We start from the raw sequence: 24,757 nt of genomic DNA on the forward strand, positions 1-24,757 counted from the left end.
AAACAGAAAGGGTATTAGGTATTTATCCGATAATAGGGCATAGAATTGTATTGCCTTACCTAGAACCGTTCCTTTTTTGCGATTTTCAAGTAGCCATCTTGACACAATGGAAGCCCGGTTCGAGTGTCCACAGATCTATCAGAGCTTTTCGGTTAATGGCGTTTCTTAGTCGTGCTGTGCTGCCGTAATCAGCTGGCTTACGTATACTGTCCTTGAATTTCTCCTCGTCGTGTACGTTTGTGCGGCAGGCGAAAAACTGTTCGGGCGCGTCTTCTGGAACCCGCTGGAAGAGCTGAGCGCTCGCCTGCGCATCGACCAAGTCTACCTGTGCACAGGGAAGGCCGGCTTCACACCCAGCTTCGACCCCACCGGCCGAGAGCTCGCCCGAGGACCCAGCTTCGGCTGCGTCCAGCCCAGCCCCGACTTGGAACACCGCTTCCTAATCCTGGTGAGTTGCCAAACCGCTTTCGGCTGCTGGTACTCCTGCTCGCGCTCTCTCGACTCATGCACTCGTGGCAGCCCAAAAAGGGCTCTAAACAACACACATACGTGACAGAGTTTCCGCAAACAAAAATAAAACAATCTGTGGGCGACCATGCGAAGGTAATGCGGCATTTAGCGTAAGCGGGAACCGCTATCTTATGTGTATTGCATCTATAGCGGGTTATTAGAAATCATTTTTCTGAAGTGGCATATGCTGTCGAACTATAGAACGACGATAATGCGCTCGATCACAAGCACACCTTCGCTCTCGCAACGGATCCTCTTCTATAGTATGTACCTCGCGCGGAAGCGCCATCGCGAATACGTACTGCCGGGCGCATTGCGGCAGAACGCTGTTAAAGCCCCTCCTCCTGGGCAGGCGGACAAGAGCATTTTGGAGGAGCTTTAAAGGGCCGTGAAACACTTTTCCACGAAAGAGGGCAAAGCGTAATGCCACAGGGCGTTCATTGGCCGTAGTATGTACAGTCGGCCAAATCTTTAAGTAGCGTGCGCGTGCTGCCACTTTTCTTGCCTCAGCGCCGTATGACGGAAGCCAAGTTGCAAACAGGTCGAGGTTAACTGCGTGCTCAGAAACCGCGATCAGCTGGGTCAATCGTCTTCTAGGCCAAGGACAAACATGCAACATTCACACCCATTTCGGGTTATTTTTTCCATTTTAGCGTAAGCTAGAAAGGAAAGTGACGAAAAGTGGAAGTCTTTCACCTGTGGCACTGTGCATGTAACGTTATAACCGGCTTCATGAACGTCATGAGAAAGAAAAATCGCCGCTCGCGCACGCTAGTTAAAGATTTCGCCGGCTGTATACGCACTGGAAGCTGACCCGTGGAGGTCCGATAATTTGTCGGAGCACATATATGGGGTGGTAGTACGCTACCTGCCTGAGCGGAGTTCGCGCAATGGACGGCCGTCGCATCGTTTTGGGAGCACTTCCTGTACGGCGGTAAGAATCCGAAGGTACGGGCCCGCGGTGGGCGCGGACGGCCGAAGGAGTACGGATCCTGTACGGCAAACTTTTGCTTGACTACGGCAGTTGTATTTGGCGACTTCGGCAGGCTGGCGGCCACCTCCTGCACGGTCGCTCGCAACGCCACTCGCCGCGGTACTGTGTACATACTCGAAGCTCACCCACGGAGGTCTGGTAGTTCATCGGTGCATATCTAGACAGTTCACACGGCGGCGTCCTGGGCGCGGACATATTGGTCGACGGGACGACATTCGCCATTGGTGGCCTTTTAGCACGTGTTTCTTGCCGTGGCCTTCACTGGTGCCCGTGCACATCGGCGAGCGCCGGTGCGGATTGATTGGCGAATTTCACAATTTTTTTCGAGTGCTGCTATTAAGGGAGGCTTAGCGTCCAACTGGGCAGTGTAGGCCAATCGTCAGAGAATATTAGTCACGAAAATCTCACGCGAGGGTCGTTTGTGCGCTGCAGCTTGCATTCCGTCGCCTAGTTTGCTGTTCACGCGTTTTGAAGCGGTCCGGCGGGATTAGATCTTTCTATTTCTGCGTTCTCTCTGAGAACAACAAAGCGTAACGGCTCTAACATTGTGCAACATGACACAATTTCGATACGTTCGAAAGCTTGTTTTGTAAGCCTTCTTTTCTAGGTTGCGCTAAAACGGTTAGCTGTGAACACACCATTTTATGAGTATGACGGGCTGTAAAAAATGGGTGTGGATGTTGCATGTTTGGGCGCCAAACACGCAGGCGCTCCGTGTGGGCTGCGGCCGTGTTAGCATTGCTTTCCGTGATGCAGGAATCCGCGGGATTTGAGCGTTTTTAACGGCGCGCGGCGCTATATTTTGCCGAGGAAATATTTCTGCGACGTTTGCACCAAACGTTACACTTGGATTTGCCATTATAGCCCAGCAGCATACGGTTAAAAACTGCGAGCCGTCGTGTCGCGAGGCTTGCATCGCGGGTTCAAGTAAGCCATAAATACAGTAGGAAGAACGCCGCTTGTTCGAAAGCAAGCATGTTTACGGGATCCGGGAAGTGTACGAATCTGAAGTCACCGAGACATGTATTTCCCAGCAGAGCAAACGCGTGTACTACATTGGTCTGAAAATAAGTAACCAAAACAACGTGGCCCAGCAGCTGTTAGCTCGTGAGTTCTTGCAGTTCAAAGCTCGAGAAAAACATTAGTCGTGTATTGCAGGCGTTAAACGTCTGTTAATACTTCACGCGCTTTTATTTCATTTCGCCGTGTGCCTCAGCTACCTTTTCGCCCGAATTAATTTCGCAGCTGACGGCGAGGCCCCGGAAAATTGAACTTCCCGCAAGTGCACTTGTTGACACGGCAGCGTGAGTCGATGCAGCACAGCAAGCGCTTTGCCGCAGTTGCGTTTTATTTGAATGACATTTACAAGATGACTGGAGTACACACTTGATCCCCGACTGGGCTTCCAGGTTGAAGAATCATCCGAACTGAAACAATTAATGAATGAGGAATGACGTCAAAGTGCAGCAATATCAAGCTGTGTCATACTATAAACGTGAGTAAAAACAAAAAACACTGCGTATATACATTTTTTTATTCCTTACTTGAACATTGGACATGTTTTCGTCATCTTTAATAATGTACCACGTTCACTAATATTGCAGTTCTTTTCGATCAGCATGAATGAACAGCGAAGGGGTCCACGAATAAGAAACGCGAGCGACAGCGCCGGTCCCTGACCATATTTCGACTGCAGACGCCAACCGTGCACGAAACAGAAGATTGCTCCCGACGAACTCGCACATTTGCTAAGCACGTCACGAGTGGTTGGGTCACTACTATCGAATACATATACAAGCCACAAGTATGAGCACATGGAGTCGAAAAGTAGGGTAAAGTATGACATTTGTCAATTAGATTAGAAGGCCGGTATTGAACTACAAACCAACAGACGTTAAAGCTGCGACGTGGAGGCGACCGCCTTGTACCAAATGCTGACTGACGCTTCCTTAGTGGCTTTCGTAACGGGCCGCGATTTCCCGACAATCCACTTCTGTCTTCACGTTTTCTCCCGCGGCTGCGACGGGAAGCTGTAAAAAGCTTCGGGCCTGGCGTGCCCTCCCGACTGTGGCATTTGAGGCAACAATATCTGTGCCCAGTTTTTTTCTTTGTGACTGTGGGGTCGCCGCATGATTGCGATGACGCCATCGAACCATCAGCTGCAGAAACATCATCGCGAAAAAAAAAAAAAAAACCCGGATCAAATTCTCACATAGACTCGCCGCGGTGGCTCAGTGGCTAAGGCGTTGCGCTGCTGAGCACGAGGTCGCGGGTTCGATTCCCGGCCATGGCGGCCGCTTTTCTGATGGAGGCGAAAAGCAGAAACACCCGTGTGCACGAGATTTCGACGCACGTTAAAGATCCCCAGGTGGTCAAAATTATTCCGGAGCCCTCCACTACGGCGGGCCTCATCACCTGCGTTGCGTCGGCACGTTAAACTCAACAATCAATCAATCAATCAATCAAATTTCCACACAGTCCACGCTCACGCAGCATCAGCGAACGCGGGCATGCGCGAGAGAACGCCTTCAAGCTTATGAATTCAGCCGCCAGAAGGGGCTGAAGGGTTTGAGCGGCTGAAGGGTTTGGGCGGCTCAAGCGGCTGAAGGGTTTGAGGAGCAGGTGCACCTGCTCCTCAAACAAGGAAATCAAGGAAGCTATAACACAAAGGCATCAAGCCTCGAGAGAGCACAGGGAGGCCAAGCGAGTGGGATTGCAAACAGAGGAAATAGCTTTGAAGTGGAATTGGTACCGCCTTAAGAAGCTGGAAGAACAAAAACTTCTACAGCAAAAACTTAAACGAGAAAGTGAGCGATGGGTCTCGAATATACGGGCAAAGTATAAAGGCGCGCCGAGAAAGTTTTGGGAATCATGTAAAGGAACTAAGGAAAAAGACCGAAGAAGTACAACGTCATGTCATAAACGGCGAAGGCCAGGTACTAAAAGGGGAAGAAGCGGTATTTCACATACGCTCAATGATACAAGAGAAGTTCAGAAGAACGGAGAGAGGGCTACAGCATTCAGGGAGTGGGGCAAGCGAAGTGCGAACAGATAGAGAGCTAAAGTTGGAGAATCTAAACTGGAAAAAAATCCGAAGAAAATGTTCCAGCTAATACGGCAACAGGGACGGATGAAATTCCTATACGGCTGGTCAACCTACTGGTTCCAAAAAGCAAGGCACAACTGATTCGAGCAATCGAAAAAGTGATACAAACTAAGGAAGTACCGGACAATTGGCGTAGGCGTAAGAGCAGGATGAAGATGATATATAAAGGTAAAGCAGACAGGGCTGATGCCAATTCGTACAGGCCTATTACAGTTACCTCAGTGGCATACAGGCTGGCAATGCAAGCCATAAAAGCGGAACTACAGGCGTGGATAGAGGGGAACAGCATACTGGGAGAACTACAAAATGGTTTCAGACGAGACAGACGCTTAGAGGACAATTTATTTGTCCTAACCCAATGCATAGAGGTGTCAATGACTCAGGAGCGACCACTATATAGCATTTCTCGATATAAAGGGAGCCTACGACAACGTAGATAGAGAACTTCTATGGAGCATACTAGAGCGGGAGGGATTAGGCCAGGACTTTATACAGCTGTTGCAGGGAATTTACAATGAGAGCGAGGTGCAAATTACCTGGGAGGACCAAAAGTGCACGGAACCGGTAGTCACAAATAGAGGTTTAAAGCAGGGTTGTCCTCTGTCGCCATTGCTGTTCATGCTGTACATGGCTAGACTAGAAAGAAAGCTTGAAGGCAGTAAAATAGGTTTCAATCTATGTTATAGCTCCAAAGGACAGGAAGTGGAACAACATATCCCGGCACTGATATATGCAGATGACATAGTACTACTAGCAGATAGCAAACAGTGTCTGCAACAGCTCACAGATATCTGCGGGGAAGAAGCCACTGAATTGGGGTTAGAGTTTAGCACAGCAAAGTCGGGAGTTCTAGTTTTTAATGACAACGCCCGTAACGAATCGGTATTCGTTCAAAAAGCAGCAATACCGTGGGTAACGGAATACAAATATCTGGGCATTTGGTTAAACGAAGGTCAGGCGTACCAAAAAACTCACGAGGAGCATTTAAGAATGAAAGGCAGAAGAAACGCCTATATCATGAAGCACAGAGCACTGTGGGGATATAACAGATATGAAGTAGTGAGAGGAATCTGGAGGGGAGTAATGGTACCAGCACTCACCTTTTCAAACGCAGTAGTGTGTGTCAAATCAGATATTCAATCAGGGCTAGAAGTAAATCAAAGGGCCGTAGGTCGATTGGCATTAGGAGCACACAGTAAAACAACAAATGAGGCAGTGCAGGGAGACATGGGACGGGCATCCTTCGAAGTGAGAGAAGCACAGAGCAAAATATGTTTTGAAGAACGACTTAGAAATATGGATGATCAGAGATGGGCGGCCAAAGTGTTACGGTATCTTTACATGAAAAGCGTGGACACACAGTGCAGGAAAAGAACCAGAAGGCTCAGGGCAAAGTATATGAAACCTGGAAGTGCAGGGGAAACGACCAAGACAATAAAAAATGAAGTGAAAGAAACAGAGACAACGACCTGGAAAAAGAGGATGGATGCGAACAAGTCCTTAGATATCTACAGGATCGGGAAGCAGGAGATCACAAGGAAAAAATTATTTGGTGATACCAAAGGGAGTGCATTGCTTTTTGAAGCCCTAACGGGTTGCTTGCGGACAAAAACGCTTATCCGCGAGCCGGTACAGGAAGAACTATGCGCACGCTGCGGAAATGAGCCAGAAACCATGCGACATATTGTAACGGAGTGCAAAATTATCCGTCCAGTCCTCAGTGATGGAGCCATCCAGTTTCCGGAAACCCTTGTCTTTAAGGTTAGCGGAAAAGTGAACTGGACAGCAGTAGAGGTTAGTAAAAGAAGGTTAGAATGTTGGTGGGAAAAGAGCAGAGAACAATCTGGGAAGACATGCCAACAAAGAAGTCAGACTAGCACAAAAATTTCGTAAAAGTATTTTCTTTTTATTTTGACATTGTTTTTTATTTATTTTGTTTGTATTTTTTGCGAGGTGATTGTACAGTGGCGTTGCGACTAAAGCCGCTGTGCAACACTACCCCGTTACAAAGGGGAAGCCACTAATAATAATAATAATAATAATAATAATAATAATAATCAATCAATCAATCAATCAATCAATCAATCAATCAATCAATCAATCAATCAATCAATCAATCATTTATTTGCGTGCCCAGGAACAGCCGGGGTCGGCCTCTGTGCTGGCGCACGGAAACAGAAACACACGAAACATAATGTACACATCTTTCAAATACAAAATAAAATACAAAATACAAAAAAAAACGAAAGGATAGCTTATGTTAAAGTTACGGAATGAAAGTCATTGAAGTGCATGAACTCAAGGATAAAAGACAAATGCAGAATAAGAAAAGTTGGCAGTTACGCCAATACAAACTCACAGACATGTTTGCGAAACAGAGTAGGGCAATCATTAAATATATCAAGGTAATCCGAGTACCGATTGTACGTGCATTGCAGTCGGCACACAGGGCACAAGACACGCAGACAATTGGGGTTGCAAAAGGTATCATGTTTCCTGGTCCACTTTTGCGGCACATAAAGACGAACATGCTGTAGCAGCTCACCACAAGACACTATGCCGTGCATAATTTTAAAGAGGAAGAGAATATCAGCCTTGTTCCGCCTGGAAGTTAAGCATGATAGCGTCAATGAAGAGGGCGATCCAGGGTTATCATTACTACTATCGCCAAAGCGATGGTTGAAGATAGATATGAACTTATTTTGGACCCTTTCTACAAGCTTACGGTTTGTTTTGCTCGTGCTGTTCCAGACAACAGATGCATATTCAAGCTGAGGACGACATATAGTTGTGTAGAGCTTGAGAAGAGAAATCGGCTCCTTGAACTCCTTGGACACGCGACAGACAACGCCAAGCGATCGAAGAGCTCTACGAGTAATTACCTGAATATGTGGAGAGAAGCTCAGTTTACTGTCGAAAGTGACGCCTAGGTCATTAACCTCTACCACACGTGGGAGTAATTCACCGTTGATGTTATAGGGAAACAAGATGTTGTCAGTCTTTCTTGTGTATGTCATTACCTTAGTTTTAGATGTATTAATGAGGAGTTTGTTGCATGAGCACCAATGCGAGAAGGACGAAATTGCTCTCTGGAGAGCGGAACAGCTGGCAGAGTTGGAAACAGATTTAAATAGTTTTACATCATCTGCATATAAAAGAAAATTACAATCATTAAATATTGTCGCGACATCATTTATAAAGATTGAGAAGAGAAGTGGCCCGAGAACTGAGCCCTGAGGGACACCACTGGTGACCTCATAGGAAAGAGAAGACTGTCCATTTACATGCACGAAACATGACCTATCACATAGATAATTGCATATAAGAGATATCAGGGATGGATGTATATCAAGCTCAGATAGTTTTTTGGCTAAGAGCTCGTGGCACACGACATCAAAAGCCTTGCTTAAATCAAAGTAGACTACATCAAGTTGACCTCTCCCTTGCACAGCTTCCGAAGCATGCAGCATGAAGTTGACGAGATTGGTAGTGGTCGATCGGCCCGCGAAAAAACCATGCTGTTCAGGTATTAATGTGGTATTTATACTGAATGTGAGTAGTTTATGCAGTATTGACTCAAACAATTTAGAAGCAGCACATAGAATAGATATCGGTCGGTAGTTCGTGGGGTCCAATTTTGAACCTGTCTTAAATACAGGAACAACCCTTGCATTCTTCCATCGAGTGGGAAACTTGCCAGACTTGAGAGAAGTTTGAAATATACACGTCAATACTGGAACTAGGATATCACCAAACGCTTTCAGTACGGCAGAAGGAATGCCGTCAGGGCCGCATGAAAATGACGATTTCAATTGTTTCAGAGCTTTCAAAACGAGACTTTCCGAAACCAGCACTTCTGAGTTTTTACAGTAACCTAGAGATTGTGGAGGGGGGCAAGCTGCACTGTTGTTGCCATAAGTGGAACGGAATTGTCGCGCAAAGGCATTGGCAACGTCCGATATGCTCTCTCCTCGTTCATCGATGAGGTTAATGTTCACAGGTGAATTTTTACATGTTTGAGAACGGACGTGGCCCCAGAAAGCTTTTGCATTGCGTGTTGCATCAGCCTCAACCGCGGCAATGTAATTCGACCTATCGCGCCTAACCAGACATTTACAAAGAGATCTGAGTTGACGAAACTCATTCTGCCACCTTTCCTGCCCCGTTTTCTTAGCTTGCTTGTGCGCTCGATTTTTCCTCCCCAAAGCTCGTTTTAGTTCAGCAGAAAACCAACGCGGAAAATTGCCTTTCTTTTCAAATTTACGGGGAACAAAGCTCCTCAAGCCATCGTGAACAACTTCAAGGGGTCCTGAAATACCTTCCGCCGATGCATGGATCTACATGTAACCAAATAAGACAATGTATTAGCAATCTCCTCCCGTAAGAATTTTGTTAAAGCGATGAGTATTAGCTGAGAAATCGTAAATCAAAAACCGCGCATTATCGTCGCGCCGCGTTTCCTCCTCTTTTCAACTGTTGACGGCGCGCGAGCACTGCCTCCCATGATGCTGCGCTAGTCAGCGGTGACGTACTTCCGCATTACGCTCCTCCGACTGCCGTCTGCTACGGGCAAGTTTTGTTGACACCATGAATTCCGCACTCCGCTCAAGGATGGATAAGCGAACGAAAAATCTGGCCGCATGTGTGCGGTGGCCTGGCCTTGCCCTTTCGCGGTGTGCGTTGCTGCAGTGCAGCACGTGACTTTTAATCGGCGGCGAACTCGCAGCCGCTGGGGAGGATCTTGCGCTCGGTCCCTTTCATGCACCGCGCACTGTTTATCCAAAAAGCGCCGTATCAGATGTGGCCCCGCTGGTGCCGGGTCTTATTTTGCGGTGGTGGTAATTCCTGCCGGCGCCATGTGAAAAAGACATTTTAAGCCGATACAGAACCCGTGCACAAAACGCTTCAATCATGTGACCAGTTCAGCTTGGGGCGACGCGTGGTGGAGGGCGGCAACGTTGGCTAAACATGCTCCGGCGCGGCTCTGAGCTTTCTAGCGCTGGAGCGAGCGCCTTTCTTTGACGATCTCAAACATCGGTTGCCTTGGCAACAAGGCACAAACCGCCCCAGAGGTCAGTTACGGTTGCGTGATCCCGGTTAAGCTTGGGGCCCCACCTCGCGGCATATGGGCACTGCAGGCATACTACTCACTCTCATTTGGAAGTGCGAGATGCGTTTGGCATTACAGGAGGCGATGGTGTGTGTGTTGTGGACGCCTTTGTTTCGCGATGAAATGCGACGTTGTGCTTCTGCGGGTGGATAGTGCTTCCCATGGCCTGGATTATCTTTCTCGAGCGACGTACGACTCAACCTCGCATGGGGTATGTGCAGTGTGCGTGGCTAAAAGCCATCTCGGCTTGCGCGCCAGAGTTAAGTGACTTGCTGTTCGTCCCCGCAAACCGCGCGCGAGGTGAGTGCCGAATTTACGAGGGGCAGGAGGAGGTAGCCCTTCGTCTTTCAATCGCGGTTCAGACTTGCAACGCATGTTGTGACGTTGTGTTCGTTCGAAACGCATCTCTGGATTGTTTTGAAGCGGAAAAAAATGTATCCGTCAAACCTGGGCATTCGGCTCAGGGCGTTCTCTGCGATTGCACGAAAGAAGTGCCACGGGGCTTCAATGCTTTCTTTATGGGACGTACTTCGGTAAGAGAATATCCATGTCGTGTTATGGCCGTGCTGCATTCAATACGAACGGTTAAGCGTTTGTTTACACTTGTTTCGTTTGTCGTAAAATGTCCAAGCACTCCGGCACTACGCTGGCAGATCAGCCGGCGAGTCGACGCTGAGCAGACGACTCATCTCTTTGCCGGAAGTGCGTGAAAAAGCCGCCCAATAGCAGGATGTCTAGCTCATGACGAACATCGGGGAATCGATGATGTAGACATGTGAAGATGGCGGCGTCCAAAAACACGAAGGAAAGGGTGAGAAAAAAGCGACAAACTTTGCAACAAAAGTGTGAGCTTTCCGCTGCGCGTAAAAGAGTAATACTTGGCCCAGATGACCTTGAAGACCCAATCTAACGATTGCGCTACTTCATTTAGTGTGCTCAAAATGCCTTTCAGGGCCCCTTTCAGTAAAAAAATCGGTCTGTTCATCAACGTCGTTGAGGTTAGCTATTGGTGACCAATCAGTGTTACTAAGAAAGTGAAATAAACCAGTGTAGTCACCACGAGCAAAGTCGTAACTACTGCTTCCTGGTGTGCAAACAGGGGGACTGTAATGGAGGAGAGATACGTTATGCAATGAAATATGTAATGACGGATGAAACTTGTCCGGTTTTACAAGGTTAGTATGACTGCGCGAGACGTCGACAGCTTCCAAGCTAGTCAGACACAAATCTAAGACGTTCCCACATGAATTCCTAATGAGGTTGCACTGCTGCAAGGAAGTAAAGGAAATAAAATCAAATAGAAAGTCACACTTCGGAGATATTGGGTGAGACGCCTGACTGACCCGCTGAGTCTCCCAAGAAATCCCCGGTGCGTTAAAGTCCCCAGTGACAAGGAAATGGTGATCACTGTGAGATATCACTGTGAGATATAATAATAATAATAATAATAATAATAATAATAATAATAATAATAATAATAATAATAATAATAATAATAATAATAATAATAATAATAATCACTGCATTGCAGGGTGCCTATAATGGAGCACTTCCGCGAACGTTGTCGTTCTGTTCTATTGCGCGAAGACCAACATGAGCTCCCATTGCGTCGGAAACATTAAATTATCACTTTTCTTCATGTTCAACCCATTTTGCTAACGGCGCACTTCGAGCGAACAATGGGAGTCTACGGCGGAACCAAAAGTGCCAAAGGCCGGTAGTGGCGACCGCGGCTAGCGCCACCTGGATAAGGAGGTATAACGTCGAGATCGCGCATGGACGATGATGATGATAATGATTGTTAGTGGTGTCCGCTTTGTAACAGGGAGATGACGTATCATCTTACCGAGAAAACACTAATATATCCATGTTTTATACTCTTCGTTTAATACTAGCGCTGCTCTTAGGGCAGGCACAAAATACTTATTTTTTCTGTTAGAGGGAGTAGCTGCCCTAGGCAATATTCCCCTATCTGCTTTTCGTCCACCAGCATTCCAATTTTCTTTTCGTCGCCTGGACAGCCCTGGAGTTAACTCCCTCTGTGCTGCCCCTAAATCCTAGGTCTTCTGGAAGCCGAATATTTCCCTTGTGTATAGATTTGGATGGATACACGCGCATTCCAACACTATGTGCCCCATAGTTTCTGTTTCTTTTCTGCAGACCACGCATAGGCCATCATTTTTTGAACACTTCCCCACAAAGCTCTTAGTTTTCAAGCAACCAGCTCTAGCCTCAAAAAGCGAAGCACTGCCCTTGAAATTATCGTTGAAATTTTCCTTTCTGATGTACAATTTCTCTTCCCTGTGCATTTCTAACGACTTTTTAGGTTACATTTTTTCCTACATTTATTCGTTTCTATCTGCCTTGCTTCTTTTTTGGTTGCATTCGCTGTCTTTGATTCGCCACTGCTCTTTCCGTATTTCATCGTTAGCCTTCTAGTCTTCCTTAGCCACTGCGTGTCCACGCTTCTCATGTATAGGTACCTAAAACAGCTTCTCATGTACCTAAAAACTTTAGCTGTCCACCTACGTTGATCTATCGCTCTCAACCTCCCCTTGAAACATATTTTACTCTGAGCTTCTCGAACTCCAAACGACGCCCAGCCCATATCTCCCTGCACTGCTTCGCTAGCTGTTTTACTATGCGCTCCCACGGCCAAGCGGCCTATCGTTCTCTGGTTCACTTCAAGGCATGCTAGAGCATCTGATTTTAAGTAGAGTACTGCATTCGCAAATGTGAGGCCTGGAACCATTATTCCTTGCCACATTCCTCTCACTACTTTATATAACCCCACAGAGCTTTACGCTTCATTATAGCTGCGTTACGCTTTCCTTTATTCTTTAGTTGCTTCTCGTGAGTTCTTAAGTAGCTGCCCCTTCATTTATCCACACTCCCAAATATTTATATTCCTTGACTCTGGGTAATTCGCCATGCTGGATTGACACTGCGTCAGTGCTGGTGTCATTGAAAACCATTACTCCCAATTTTTACTGCTCAAATTTAATCCTAGGTCTGTGGCTTCCTTGCCACTAATATTTATGAGCCGTTGCATATCGTTCCGGTTATCAGCTAAAAGAACAATGTCGTCTGCGTATAACATTCCCGGAATACGTTGTTGTACCATTTCGCCTTGACACATATGCGTTAGGTTGAACCCTAATTGACTTCCTCTAGTTTCTTTTCTAACCCTGTCATGTAAAGCATAAACAGTATTGAGCCCAAATGGCATACCTGTTTCAGTCCTCGAGGGGTGTGCGCATTTCTGTCCTTCCCATGTAAGGTGCACTCTATTGTCTTTATAGATTGCTATTAGGAACTGTATTAACTCATCATCTAAGCCCTACAGTTTCTGCACCCTCCACAGCAGGTATCTGCTTACGTGTCATTTGCCCCTTTAATGTCCAAAAACTTAATCCATTATGGTCTATTCTTAGCTTTCGCCATTTCAGTGCACTGTCACGAACAAATTATCATCCAAGCGCCTATCTTGTCTAAATCCATTCTGTAGTTCCCCAAGGAGTTCATTTTCTTCCATCCATGCTTAAATTTCTGTTTTTATTGCCTGCTATACGAATCTATACACTAGTGACGCAACTGCGAGTGGTCTGTATGAATCAATACTGGTTTTGTTGCCTCTGTCTTTACACATTAAATTCATCTTACTTTCTAGCCAATCCTCCGGTATTTCCTTGGTTTGTATCACCTTATCTATTGCCCTCATAACCGATGCCTCACTTTTTGGTCCAAGCAGGTTCATCGGGTACATTGGTATTTCTTCCGGGCCCACTGCTGTTTGGGGGGAAACCTTGAGCTTTGCTTTTTTACAATCAAGGTTGCTCACATTTATTTCCCTTTCTGCAGCATTCTGTGGCGCTGTTATCGGTGTAGACTTCCTTTCCTCTATATCCCTAAACTTCTCACTAATCACTCGATGAATATGCGCCAACGCCTGCTCTCCTTCAAAATATTTCCCCTCCTCATCAATCAAAAATTTTTGATGAATATCGATTTTTGAGCTTAGTAATGTTACATGGTTCCAAAACTTCTTGGATGCGCTTTTGTTTTTTTTTCGCCATCTATTGTTTGCTTTTCTGCTTAATCTTAGCTTGCACCATTTTCTGAACTTCTAGTTCCCCCCCCGGTAGCTATCCCATTTTTCCTTCACTACCTCCGGTTATATACCAGTTCTTTGTGCCTCTCTATGTTTTCTCGACGTATTTTTCCGCCGGTCGATAGCCTCTTTTATTTCCTTACTCCACCGTCTTCTCGGTTTCCTCTTCCCTTTCCATCGGTTTCGTTGCTTGGTTTCATCAAATGAACCCGATCATTTCGTCGTAATGTCAATTTTTGTCTGGGTACTTATTGATTTCGTCTTCCATTATATCAGCGATGATCTTTAACTGTTCATTGCTCGAATTCGTTGCTCCGGTTGCACCGCCATTTCTAGATTTGTCCGTGTTGCGCCTCCAAAGTGCAAGGTAAGCCACTTGTGGTAGCTTCCTAAAACTGTCTGTTCCGTTTTCATCTATCCTAATTTCCCCCAACCTTTCCTGTACTGTATCGGATACTAGACTATAGTCTATGCTGGACAGTCTGTTACCGCTTTCCCAAGTTACCTGTCCGTCACACTTGTTTTCTGTGTTTACTGTTATCAGCCGGTTTTCCTGACGTAGATAGTCACTGGAGAACCGTTGTGATCTGTGTATCCATCCAAATCTTCTATGTGGGCATTCATATTTCCAACTAAGATTATTTAACCCGAACCTTTGAACTCGTTTATATCTCTTCTCAAACAGTTTACCATTTCCTCATTTTCCTTCCTAGCTCTGCTTCCAGTCCACAGATAGACAATTCCAAATCATGTATTTTTCCCCGCTATGGTGCCTCTGATCCATAGACGCTCCTTACAACTTTCATGAACTCTCTGCCAGTCGGTCCCTTGTTTAATAAGCATGCCAACGCCTCCCCCTCTCTTCATTCATGCGGTACTGTTGCATCATTCCGAGGCATAATTGTACATAAAAGGTGGGCTTCTAGCTCTCGGGGGTGAGTAGATATCGGCTTAGGCGTACATGTTTCTTTCTTCCCGTTCAAGTTGGTTGTGGATTTTCGCCCACTTATCAGGCTTTCTGCCACCCTGCATATTTATGTAGCTGAATAAATATTTATTGCATTTCTTTTTTTTATTTAGCTTTGCACTGACGGGGTTTATTTCTAGCTGTGTCTAAATTGTTCCCTCTATTCTTTCCATTTAAATCACCTTTGTCTGTGTTTTCAGCTATGTCTATAGGTTCTCCAGTTAGCTCTAGTCCTGTCTGCCTCCCAGCGTTGAGTGTGCCTACGTCCCTCGCTTTCCATTTGTAGTCTAATTTGACTTCCTTAGCTTTACGGGGGCCGCTTAAAAAGCTATCGCTCCCCAACCTAAGCGGCACCCTACTTTGTCCCGTCCCAAATTCTTCTCTAATATTCCGTCTTTCTTGCGCTTGAAAAGACGTCCCATTTATCCCGGTACCAACGTGCCCAACTTTCCGCACTAATTAACGTAGTTTCCAGTACAATGGGCCCCGTCCTTCTCTATTGCGTGTAAATCCCTCCTTCACTTCCTCTCTAGCGTTTGTCCCGTCCGTATTCTTCTCTAAGTTTCCGTCTTTTTAAATGCAGAGCATTTCAGTAACTCACGATGTCACCCGCGTTGACGTCCGTAGTCCGCACCGCACCCCTCCCTACTATATAAAAAAAAAATACTATCCGGCGCCCGGTTTCGATCCCTTGACCCTACGGGCGGAACGCAATGTACATGGTGCTCTACCCACTGCGCCACAAAGCCGACACAGAATGGGACACTACGAACGCGCCTTATATCGTTGACTCATTCAAATTACTGCTGACGAGCGCTCTCTCGTCAGCAGTTGCCACAAGTGCAACAACATTAACGTAACGCAAACTACTTAACGTCGTGCGCCCCCTGAAATGCTCTGCATTTGATCGTGTCCCTCGCGAGGGGGATGTTTCACTGCGTCTTCTCTCGGTCGCGGGACCCGTGGCGCCATCTGGCGGAGGCGCGGCACAACTCGTAGCACTTTCTTTGAAAAAGCGCCTCGAAAGCGCGGCAAATATGAAATAGGGATGACGCGCTTTCGAGGCAATCCGCCGACGCGGCTGCTTTGTGTATAGACTCGGCGGCGAGCGTCCCGGGATTCTGGTGCCGACCGAACTTTACAAGCTTCGCATGCCCTTTTTGGTTGGCTATTTGGCTATTTTTGAGCTGCTGTGTATTTTTGCTTAAGACACCCTAAACATGTACAAAATGCCCCTTTTAGGCTGGCTCGCAAAAAGTATTTGCGAATCAATCGCAGCTTTATACTCTAATAGCAGTTTTACATTCTAAACGCAACAGAAAAAAAAAAAAACATCCTAAGATGAGCAGATATGGAAAGCCTAAGATGAGCAGAACATTATGTACGTGAAATTTTTGTGCCCCATTGTTGAGGAATTTGACAAACTCAACAAAGCACTCCAGAGTGAGGACTCTGACCCACCAAGGCTTTTTTGCGATAGAAAACGTCCCATTTATCCCAGTACCAACTTGCCCAACTTTCCGGACGAATCCACTTACCTTGTTTCTGAGCCTGGGGCTGAAGTGAATTCCGTCTCACTGAAAAGCTTGCCTATTTCTAAGGCGGCCTATTACCCTGTTTACATCAATTACTCCAAACCCATCCCCTTCCGCGCCTCTCGATCTCGCTGTTAGCAGCGAGTACGGCCCGTTCGGTGTGCACGCCCTGCTTTGTCACCTCCGGTGCTGTGCAGACTGCAATCAGCACAATTGGGGCCGTCGTCCGCAGGTCGTTTACCCCCTTCGCTAGCTCCTGGCCGAGTTTTCCCCGCGGGAATCACCACAGGGCTTCTAGCTATACTGGACGAGGCCTGCTGCCCCTTCGCTTTTGCCATCGCAGTCTGCATCGTCTGACCGGGGAAACACCCGACCTTCACACGCTTATCCCCCTCTACCCTTGCTATTAAGGCAGCCCTGCTCTTCTTCGTGTTCGAATCTCCCGCAATGATTACCACGCTATCTGCCACGTGCTGCTCTTTACTGCAGCATCCTGCTTTCCAACTGGTTTGGCTAGGCCTTTGGAAAGGCACGTGGAAGTAGCTGTTGCCTTTTGTGTACCTTCTTCTCCGTGTGTCACCTCGGTGCACACCTCCGCTCCGCTGCATGGGCCGAAAGGGTGCGACATATTTTGACGGAATGACGATGCTTTCTAGCTTCCTCTCAGCTGTTTCTAAGTTTCCCTCAACGGCCCTGCGTTCGTCGCGTTCGTTACTTGGCGCTGCCTTCAGTTTTGCAACCCGGTTAGCTAACGCCGAGATATCCGCTCCTGGACCCGTCGCGGTGGCTCAGTGCCTAAGGCGTTGTGCTGCTGAGCACGAGGACGCGGTTGCAATTCCTGGCCGCGGCGGCCGCTTTTCTGGTGGAGGCGAAAAGCAAAAACGCCGGTGTGTACGAGATTTCGGCGCTCGTTAAAGATCCCCAGGTGGTCGAAATTAATACGGAGCCCTCCACTACGGCGCGCCTCATCGCCTGCGTTGCGTCGGCGCGTTAAACCCAAGGAGGTTAAAAAAAATTGAAATTTTTTTTTAACCTCCTTGGTTAAACCCCACAGCCAATCAGAGATACCCGCTCCTAATTGTTCTAGCCGGGACACCACTAGAATAAGCGACGCGCACCTGCCCCTTCGTCTGCCTCGCCGCCATTGGCGGGGAGCGCGACCACGGGCGGCGCTGGGAAGCGCGCCTCCGTGACGTCGGCTTAGAGATTCTCGTATTTGTCGTCTGCTTCACTCGGGCTCGCTCTCCCTGCTGTTTCTTTGCACTCGGTTGATGTCTGATGCTTGTTCGCACCATATTTTGCGTGTTTGTAACTTTTTATCATAATAATAGACTTAAAATCACTTACACTAGCTCGAGGCGTGAGTTAAAGTATAGTTTCGGATGCCAGTACGGAATAAACATTGCCGGTGTCGCCCCATTCCTTGCGAAGCCGGTCCTGTGCGAAGCGCGAAGAGTCGTAGCTAGGCGGCAGCTTCTGTATTAAGCAGACATTCGAACAAGAGGAACAGCCAGCTGCTAGTAACCGACAGCAGCGAAAATGCAAGACCAAACCAAATTCAAGGCCTTCGGGGCTGTCGGCTTTGGCAGAAAACATCACGATCCCCGGTAATCATATGTAAGGTAAAACAGTTTTTGCAACATTGCCTAGCGCTCTAAAGTATTGTATCACATAACTTTACGTTGTCATGGCATTAAAGTATGGCGACATGCACGATGGGCCGCAAAAACTGTAGGTTTTTGCGGCCCATCACCCGCAAGTCACCCAAGGGCAAGTCACCCACTGTGTGTACTGGCGCGTGCTGGTTTTATATACCATGCAGGCTTCTAACCAGTATGGGGGTTTATTGAAAAAAAAAAAAAACAGTGACGTCTACGGTAAAATACAGTAACACTATGTTTGTTCAGACCTGGAGCGATATTTTGGTACATTTCCCACAGCCATATCTCCCCAATATTCAGATATGCGTTATAGGAGGAGGAGGAGAAAACTCTATTTAACAGCAAAATCGAGCTGATTAGTGGGCCGGGTCCTCAGTGCAGGAGAAGAGAGCAAGAGTAACGTCATCCCGAATAGACCAGGATTTGTTCTTTACGCCTGGAAGAGTTGGGAAATAATGAAGAGCTGCTGGGAAATATTCCTCGGTTTCGAATTGTTATACTGGAAAACGGCATGTATACTATTTATTGTGTTTGTTAGCGAGTATAGGAAGCCTTCAACACCGTAATCATGTCATAACTGTTCGGGTTGAGACTCAATTTGTTATGATAACGATGGTTGCGATAGATATTCGGAGCGCAAAAACCGCCTTCGAGTACTCTGGACAACGCTGTCTGAGGGCGCGATCGCGGCGGCGTAGCTCAACCCTTCTCATTGTGTTTGCTTGTGAATAAACAACACACGCTGCGGATATGCATCTTCTCGCACGCAGCCATAACGAAAGCGAATTTGTGAAGACGGTACTGTATGCCTTACAGCCCGAAGAAAATATCCACGCGAACTTTGTGAGCCTCCCAAACATCCCCAATCCTACTAATAAAACTTTTGTGATGGTGCAGAAAAATTAATGCTTTGGTCAAAAACATTCATCAAATACAAGTCAACAGCAACGAAAGAAATGGGAGGCAGCCGCTTTATTTCCTGCTGTGCACTGGGCGTGTAGGGGACCGCTGCTTGATACGTAGCATTAGACTGTTGAGTCTTCTTAAGAACATCTCAAAAATACTGTAAAGAAGCCTACGCATTTTGAATACTTATCCAGGAGCTCTGAGCCCTGAGCCTCGCGAATAAGCTAGAAAGGACGAGTCACATGCGATCTTCTGACCGATGCTCAGAAGAAAGTTGTTCTCTCTCTCCTCATCTGTTGCAAACTTGTGGGGCATACAACTTGACGTCATTCAGATGTGACAGATGCTGAAAAAAGTAACTTATTCACTAGAAAATGCTTTTTTAATGCACGAAAGAATCAAAGCGGGCCATTTCTAGCACAGGCACTGCTGCCCCTCACAAGCGAGCCGACGTCAGAGCCAGGGGGCGCCACTCAAACATCTCACCGCCAATACCGCCGAAGCTCCCATGCATCTACTTGCCGCACCAGCTTTCTACGCGTGTTCGTCATGTCGGCTGTAAATCCGACACAACGAGGAAAAACCGCGTAGGTAAATACTCAGCTTAGGTTGTCCTTCACTGCAGTACACGCTGTCGTCGGAGCACAAAAAAAAAAAAAAAAAAAAAAAAACACTCCGCACAGGGGGACTACTCTGACGCCTGGCCGTCGGGGCGGTGGCCAGGGACGCAGTTTCCCGCAAAGCAACCCGCCATATTTTTTAGCCCAAAGTAGCCCAATGTCGACCCACAGAAATAGCCGAAATAGCCAAATCAACAAAGTTCACACGGTTTATTTCAAACGCTTATTCAGATGTCTCCTATTTGTCAGATGTCAAATTTGAGATGTTCACAGAACGAGTGCAAGACAAAACATCACTCGTTTGGAGCACGAACAACTGCACTTGAGTACATAGCTAGCGGTTGCGTTGAACCGCTCCGAAAAGGTCTCGAATGGTGGGAATTCCTTATAACACTTGCCGTTTCTCGTGACTCCAAACTTTACATGACAGATGTTCTCCAACGGATCTAGAGACATTCTGTTCTTCAAGTCTGTTTTCGTTAGAGTTACGTGACTATAAACTCGTTCAACCGCAGCATTTGAAACTAGCAGCGCGAGAAGTGAAATGTCTAGTTGCGACAGCAGCGGAAACATTCGCACACCAGCGCTGTTTTTGGCGCCGAGTACATTCTTCCAAAAAATGGTGACGAAGTCGTCACGGAGGTCATCAAGCCTACATTGCAGCAAGCAATCGTATTCTGATTCTATTAAAGAAATCATTGACGCCGGAATAAACTTCCCGAAAGCTTTCAACAGTGCATCGAAGAGGAATTTACTTATGTTCTTGCAGTACAAAAAGGGAGGTCGCTTAACAGTTTCAGATGGGATGGCGCTTCAAGGTGCTTTTCACACATGCGACCACAAATGAACGGCACCGTTCAAGAATGACGGTCTTCTTCTCCTTGCCAAGGAAAGGCTTTTCCAAGGCGTCACGGAAAACACTTCTCGGTCGGCCGGCTCGAACATGCATTAAATGGCTCTCCCAATCCGAATCAATAGACGTATGCCCAGGAAGAACGATACGGTGAAGCAAACACTCCACAAACGAGCACGTCTTCAAAAAGCCTTGGTGGGTCAGAGTCCTCACTCTGGAATGCTTTGCTGAGTTTGTCAAATTCCTCAACAATGGGGCACAAAACTTTCACGTACATAATGTTCTGCTCATCTTAGGCTTTTCATATCTGCTCATCTTAGGATGTTTTTTTTTTTTCTGTTGCGTTTAGAATGTAAAACTGCTATGATTAGAGTATAAAGCTGCGATTGATTCGCAAATACTTTTTGCGAGCCAGCCTAAAAGGGGAATTTTGTACATGTTTAGGGTGTCTTAAGCAAAAATACACAGCAGCTCAAAAATAGCCAAATAGCCAACCAAAAAGGGCATGCGAAGCTTGTAAAGTTCGGTCGGCACCAGAATCCCGGGACGCTCGCCGCCGAGTCTGTACACAAAGCAGCCGCGTCGGCGGATTGCCTCGAAAGCGCGTCATCCCTATTTCATATTTGCCGCGCTTTCGAGGCGCTTTTTCAAAGAAAGTGCTACGAGTTGTGCCGCGCCTCCGCCAGATGGCGCCACGGGTCCCGCAACCGAGAGAAGACGCAGTGAAACATCCCCCTCGCGAGGGGCACGATCAAATGCAGAGCATTTCCGGGGGCGCACGACGTTAAGTAGTTTGCGTCACGTTAATGTTGTTGCACTTGTGGCAACTGCTGACGAGAGAGCGCTCGTCAGCAGTAATTTGAATGAGTCAACGATATAAGGCGCGCTCGTAGCCTCCCATTCTGTGTCGGCTTTGTGGAGCAGTGGGTAGAGCACCATGTACATTGCGTTCCGCCCGCAGGGTCGAGGGATCGAAACCGGGCGCCGGATAGTATTTTTTTTATATATACATAGTAGGGAGGGGTGCGGTGCGGACTACGGACGTCAACGCGGGTGACATCGTGAGTTACTGAAATGCTCTGCATTTAAAATTCTTACCGCCAATTATAAAATCAGGCAGCCCGATTTGGCTATTTATACCATAACCTAGCATCCACAGATGACAGGTTAACCTATACAACAGATGGCGCCACCGCCGGTGGCGCCATCTGTCGGCCTAGCGGGGTACCTTCGCCTCGATGATCGTCGAGGCGGTGGCGCCATCTGACGGTCCAGCAGGGTACCTTCGCCTGGCGTGACGGATCATCGCTGGACATGGCGAGCCCCTAAACAGCTCCGCTGTTTAAACACGCCTGGCGTTTATTCCACCAAGCAGAGCGGGACGTGTGAAAACGAAACGCGTAATGCAAGCAGCCTGTGCGACTATGCAACCTTCAAGATTGAACTCAGCAGACTGGCTGTTCGTCACGAATTCGTACCACGTCTTGAACTTCGAACCGCGATTTGGCGCTGCGATGAGTAACCAAGACAACAACAACAAAAAAACGAGTAGGCTTAGCACTTTCTAAGCATGTGAAAACGAAAGCCTAGTTGGACCTTCTGTTGATCACCTGCTGTGGAACTTCGCTACGGTCACTACGGTCACCACTTGACCAGTTCCTGGACAGCACCTTCCCAAGTTCGTTCCGCTCATCATCCACCGCCAGGGGCATCCTACTCGCGCCCGTCGGTACCTCCAGCTCTCAAGGCGGCTCGTATTGCATATAGCCACTAGATCAAGCGTAGTATTTAGTGGCTTTAGTATTGCACGTGTGGATGCGGCCTAGCCTAGTTTTTGGCTCTGCTGTTTTCCTTTCTCTGCACGCGCTGAGTCGCCCTTTCTCAGCGGCACGCGCTGAGTCGCCCTTTCTCAGCGCTTCCTTAGACCGATACCTGCTGCTTCCCCCTCCTGGCGCGCTATCTCGGGTTTACGCTTCCCAGCGCCCTCTGCTTCAACTATTTTGGACCATCTTATGTCTGCACTTCAGAACGCGTGTGGTGATACTAAGATTTAAGGCTTTTTTTTTCTTAAAGAAAACAATCTACAACCTACTAACACACGTGCAACAATGAATTAGCAAAGCAACAAACAAAAATGATGCCAGCAGCGCAAGGAAAAGGAAAACAAAATGGAAACTCATCTTGTACACAAATGTTTATTGAAAAGAACAGTAAACACAAGGAAACAGCAAGCGAATACAAGAAGCCAAAAAACCTATCAAACGGGAAACAAACAAACAAAAAAGATGCGAGAAGAGGCTCGAGACATAAAGTTCTCAAGCGCAGTCCTACTGCCAAATGAAAAAAAAATGAAAACAGAAAACGAAGACGAGAGGTCTGTAGCGTGCGCAGTCACACAGGAGGCATAAAATGCTTGCCGGAAGTGGCTGGCGGGGCGGAGCTCTCTAGCGAAGTCGCACACTCACAGCTGCCCGCAGTCTTTGATGACGATCTTCTTGAGCGTCTTGCCGGACAACGAGCCGCAGTCCTCGATCTTCTTCAAGACGTCCATGCCTTCGACGACGTTGCCGAAGACCACGTGCTTGCCGTCCAGCCAGCTGGTCTTGACCAACGTGATAAAGAACTGCGAGCCATTGGTGTGTACTCCGGTGTTCGCCATGGAGAGGACTCCCGGGCTCACGTGCTTCAGCTGAAAGTTCTCGTCCTCGAGCTTGTTCCCGTAGATGGACTTGCCTCCGGTCCCGTCGTGGTCCGTGAAGTCCCCGCCCTGGCACACGAACTCTGGGACGATCCGGTGGAAGATGGAGCCCTTGTAGCCGAAGCCCTTCTCTCCCGTACACAGCGCCCGGAAGTTCTCCGCCGTCCTGGGTACCACGTCGGCGCGCAACGTCATCACCATGCGACCCAGCGGCTCGCCGTCGGCCTCGACGTCGAAGAAGACCTTGGGGTTTCCCATCGTTGCCTCCGGTCTGTCAAGCCTACCTCGCTGATTCAGTTGCGCGTTGGGCTGCTAGAGGCAGTGAGATAAGGCGACGTGGGCAACCGCGTTCGATGGCTGCTGCTCGCTCTCTGTGCACTGGCCGAACCAGAAGCGTGCGTGCTCGTGCTAGAAGGCAGCGCGTGGTGGGGCATCGTCCTCTTCGTCGTCTGGAACGAAAGCGCCGCGGAGAGAAAAAAAAAAGAAAAATGTTATTCGTTGGATTATTCTCACTGTTCGCTTCCTCTATATTCATACGATCCTTAATGCACGTGAGTTTTTTTTATAATATCTTATTACAGCTTCTCCGTAAAAAAGAAATCCTCGGGTCACTTTAGTCTTGTGTGCTTCGAAACGAAATCCTGGCAACAATTAATGACTGTTTCACTGTGCTGCATCGTAATTGCGTCTCTTCTTCACTTTCGTTTCTTTGTCTTTTGGCGCGAATTGCTTCGACCGGTATCTGCAACACCGTGTTTGCGTCCCCTTGTTTCTTTTCATTCCTTCGTACGGCGTGAATACGTCAGCAAGAAGACGGGGACACGCGGCAGCTTCCCCATATATAGTCTGAGTTCTACGCGGCTGGTGCGCACCTGTTCAGATGCCGCGCGGCACGCACTTTTCTATAATTTTTGCGTTATCAGTTCTTAGTTTTTGGGAATTTTGGGAAGTGCGCACATAGGCCCTCAAAGCTCCCGATTGGAGGTCAAACCCCCCCCCCCCCCTTTTAATGTAATTTTTAATAGTTTTGGAACTATTGATTTTTCTTCGGCTGTCGGTCGTGTCACTGTTTTCTGTACTCTTTATTGATTTCATCTTTAACCGCGATGCAAGCAAGGAAACAATAAGAGCTTATGTCTGTTTGTAAGCTTCACTGGTGCCTCTGCCGTCTCTCCTCCCATAATTTCGTAGCAGCATAGTACCACAATTTCTCCTCTACAGGCACCCCGAAACCATGCAGCCACCCACATTCTTCGATTAGCCTGGGGCCACTATTTGTGAAGAAGTGATCGATAATTGGTGGCTGCAATTGAGGCCGGATCTAGGTTTCGTGTAGGACACGCTGCCTAAGGAGCTGTAGACAAGAAAGGTCGTTTCTCATGACGTTACAGCAGCGCGAATAACCCTGACATGAAACTGTCTAGTAGAGCAAATTTTGCGGCCGTTACGTGCATATGTGAAAAATAAAATACTGGCATGTGACACAATTCGAAGCCGTCCACAATGCCGTTTCCCCTCCAGTTTTGTGCGACACTTGTGCGCTCCGCCCGCGCCAGCTGCGAATGGAGAGCGAGAGCTGCGCCCGAAGAGCACGTGGATAAAATTGTCTTTGCCGCAAGGCGTTTGGCGAACGCCACCACCGACGGCTTAAGCCAGCCAAGAAAAGTTTTGCTTAAATAACATTAC

At 47.6% G+C, this 24,757-nt stretch overlaps 1 protein-coding gene and 1 pseudogene across 1 annotated transcript in view; one reads left to right on the forward strand and one right to left on the reverse strand.

Annotated features, from left to right (window-relative positions):
• Window positions 1–24,757, forward strand: part of LOC144144241 (extracellular matrix organizing protein FRAS1-like) — a 101,899-nt gene that overhangs the window by 59,422 nt on the left and 17,720 nt on the right. The window contains exon 14 of the mRNA XM_077675612.1: window positions 249–448. Within this exon, the coding sequence (XP_077531738.1) occupies window positions 249–448 (200 nt within the window). The remainder of the gene's footprint in view (window positions 1–248; window positions 449–24,757) is intronic.
• Window positions 22,581–23,518, reverse strand: LOC144144251 (peptidyl-prolyl cis-trans isomerase pseudogene; annotated as a pseudogene).

This window comes from Haemaphysalis longicornis, unplaced genomic scaffold (assembly GCF_048455015.1).
Source record: "Haemaphysalis longicornis isolate Haplotype H1 unplaced genomic scaffold, Haemaphysalis longicornis Haplotype H1 scaffold_1, whole genome shotgun sequence".
Taxonomy (NCBI): Eukaryota; Metazoa; Arthropoda; class Arachnida; order Ixodida; family Ixodidae; genus Haemaphysalis; species Haemaphysalis longicornis.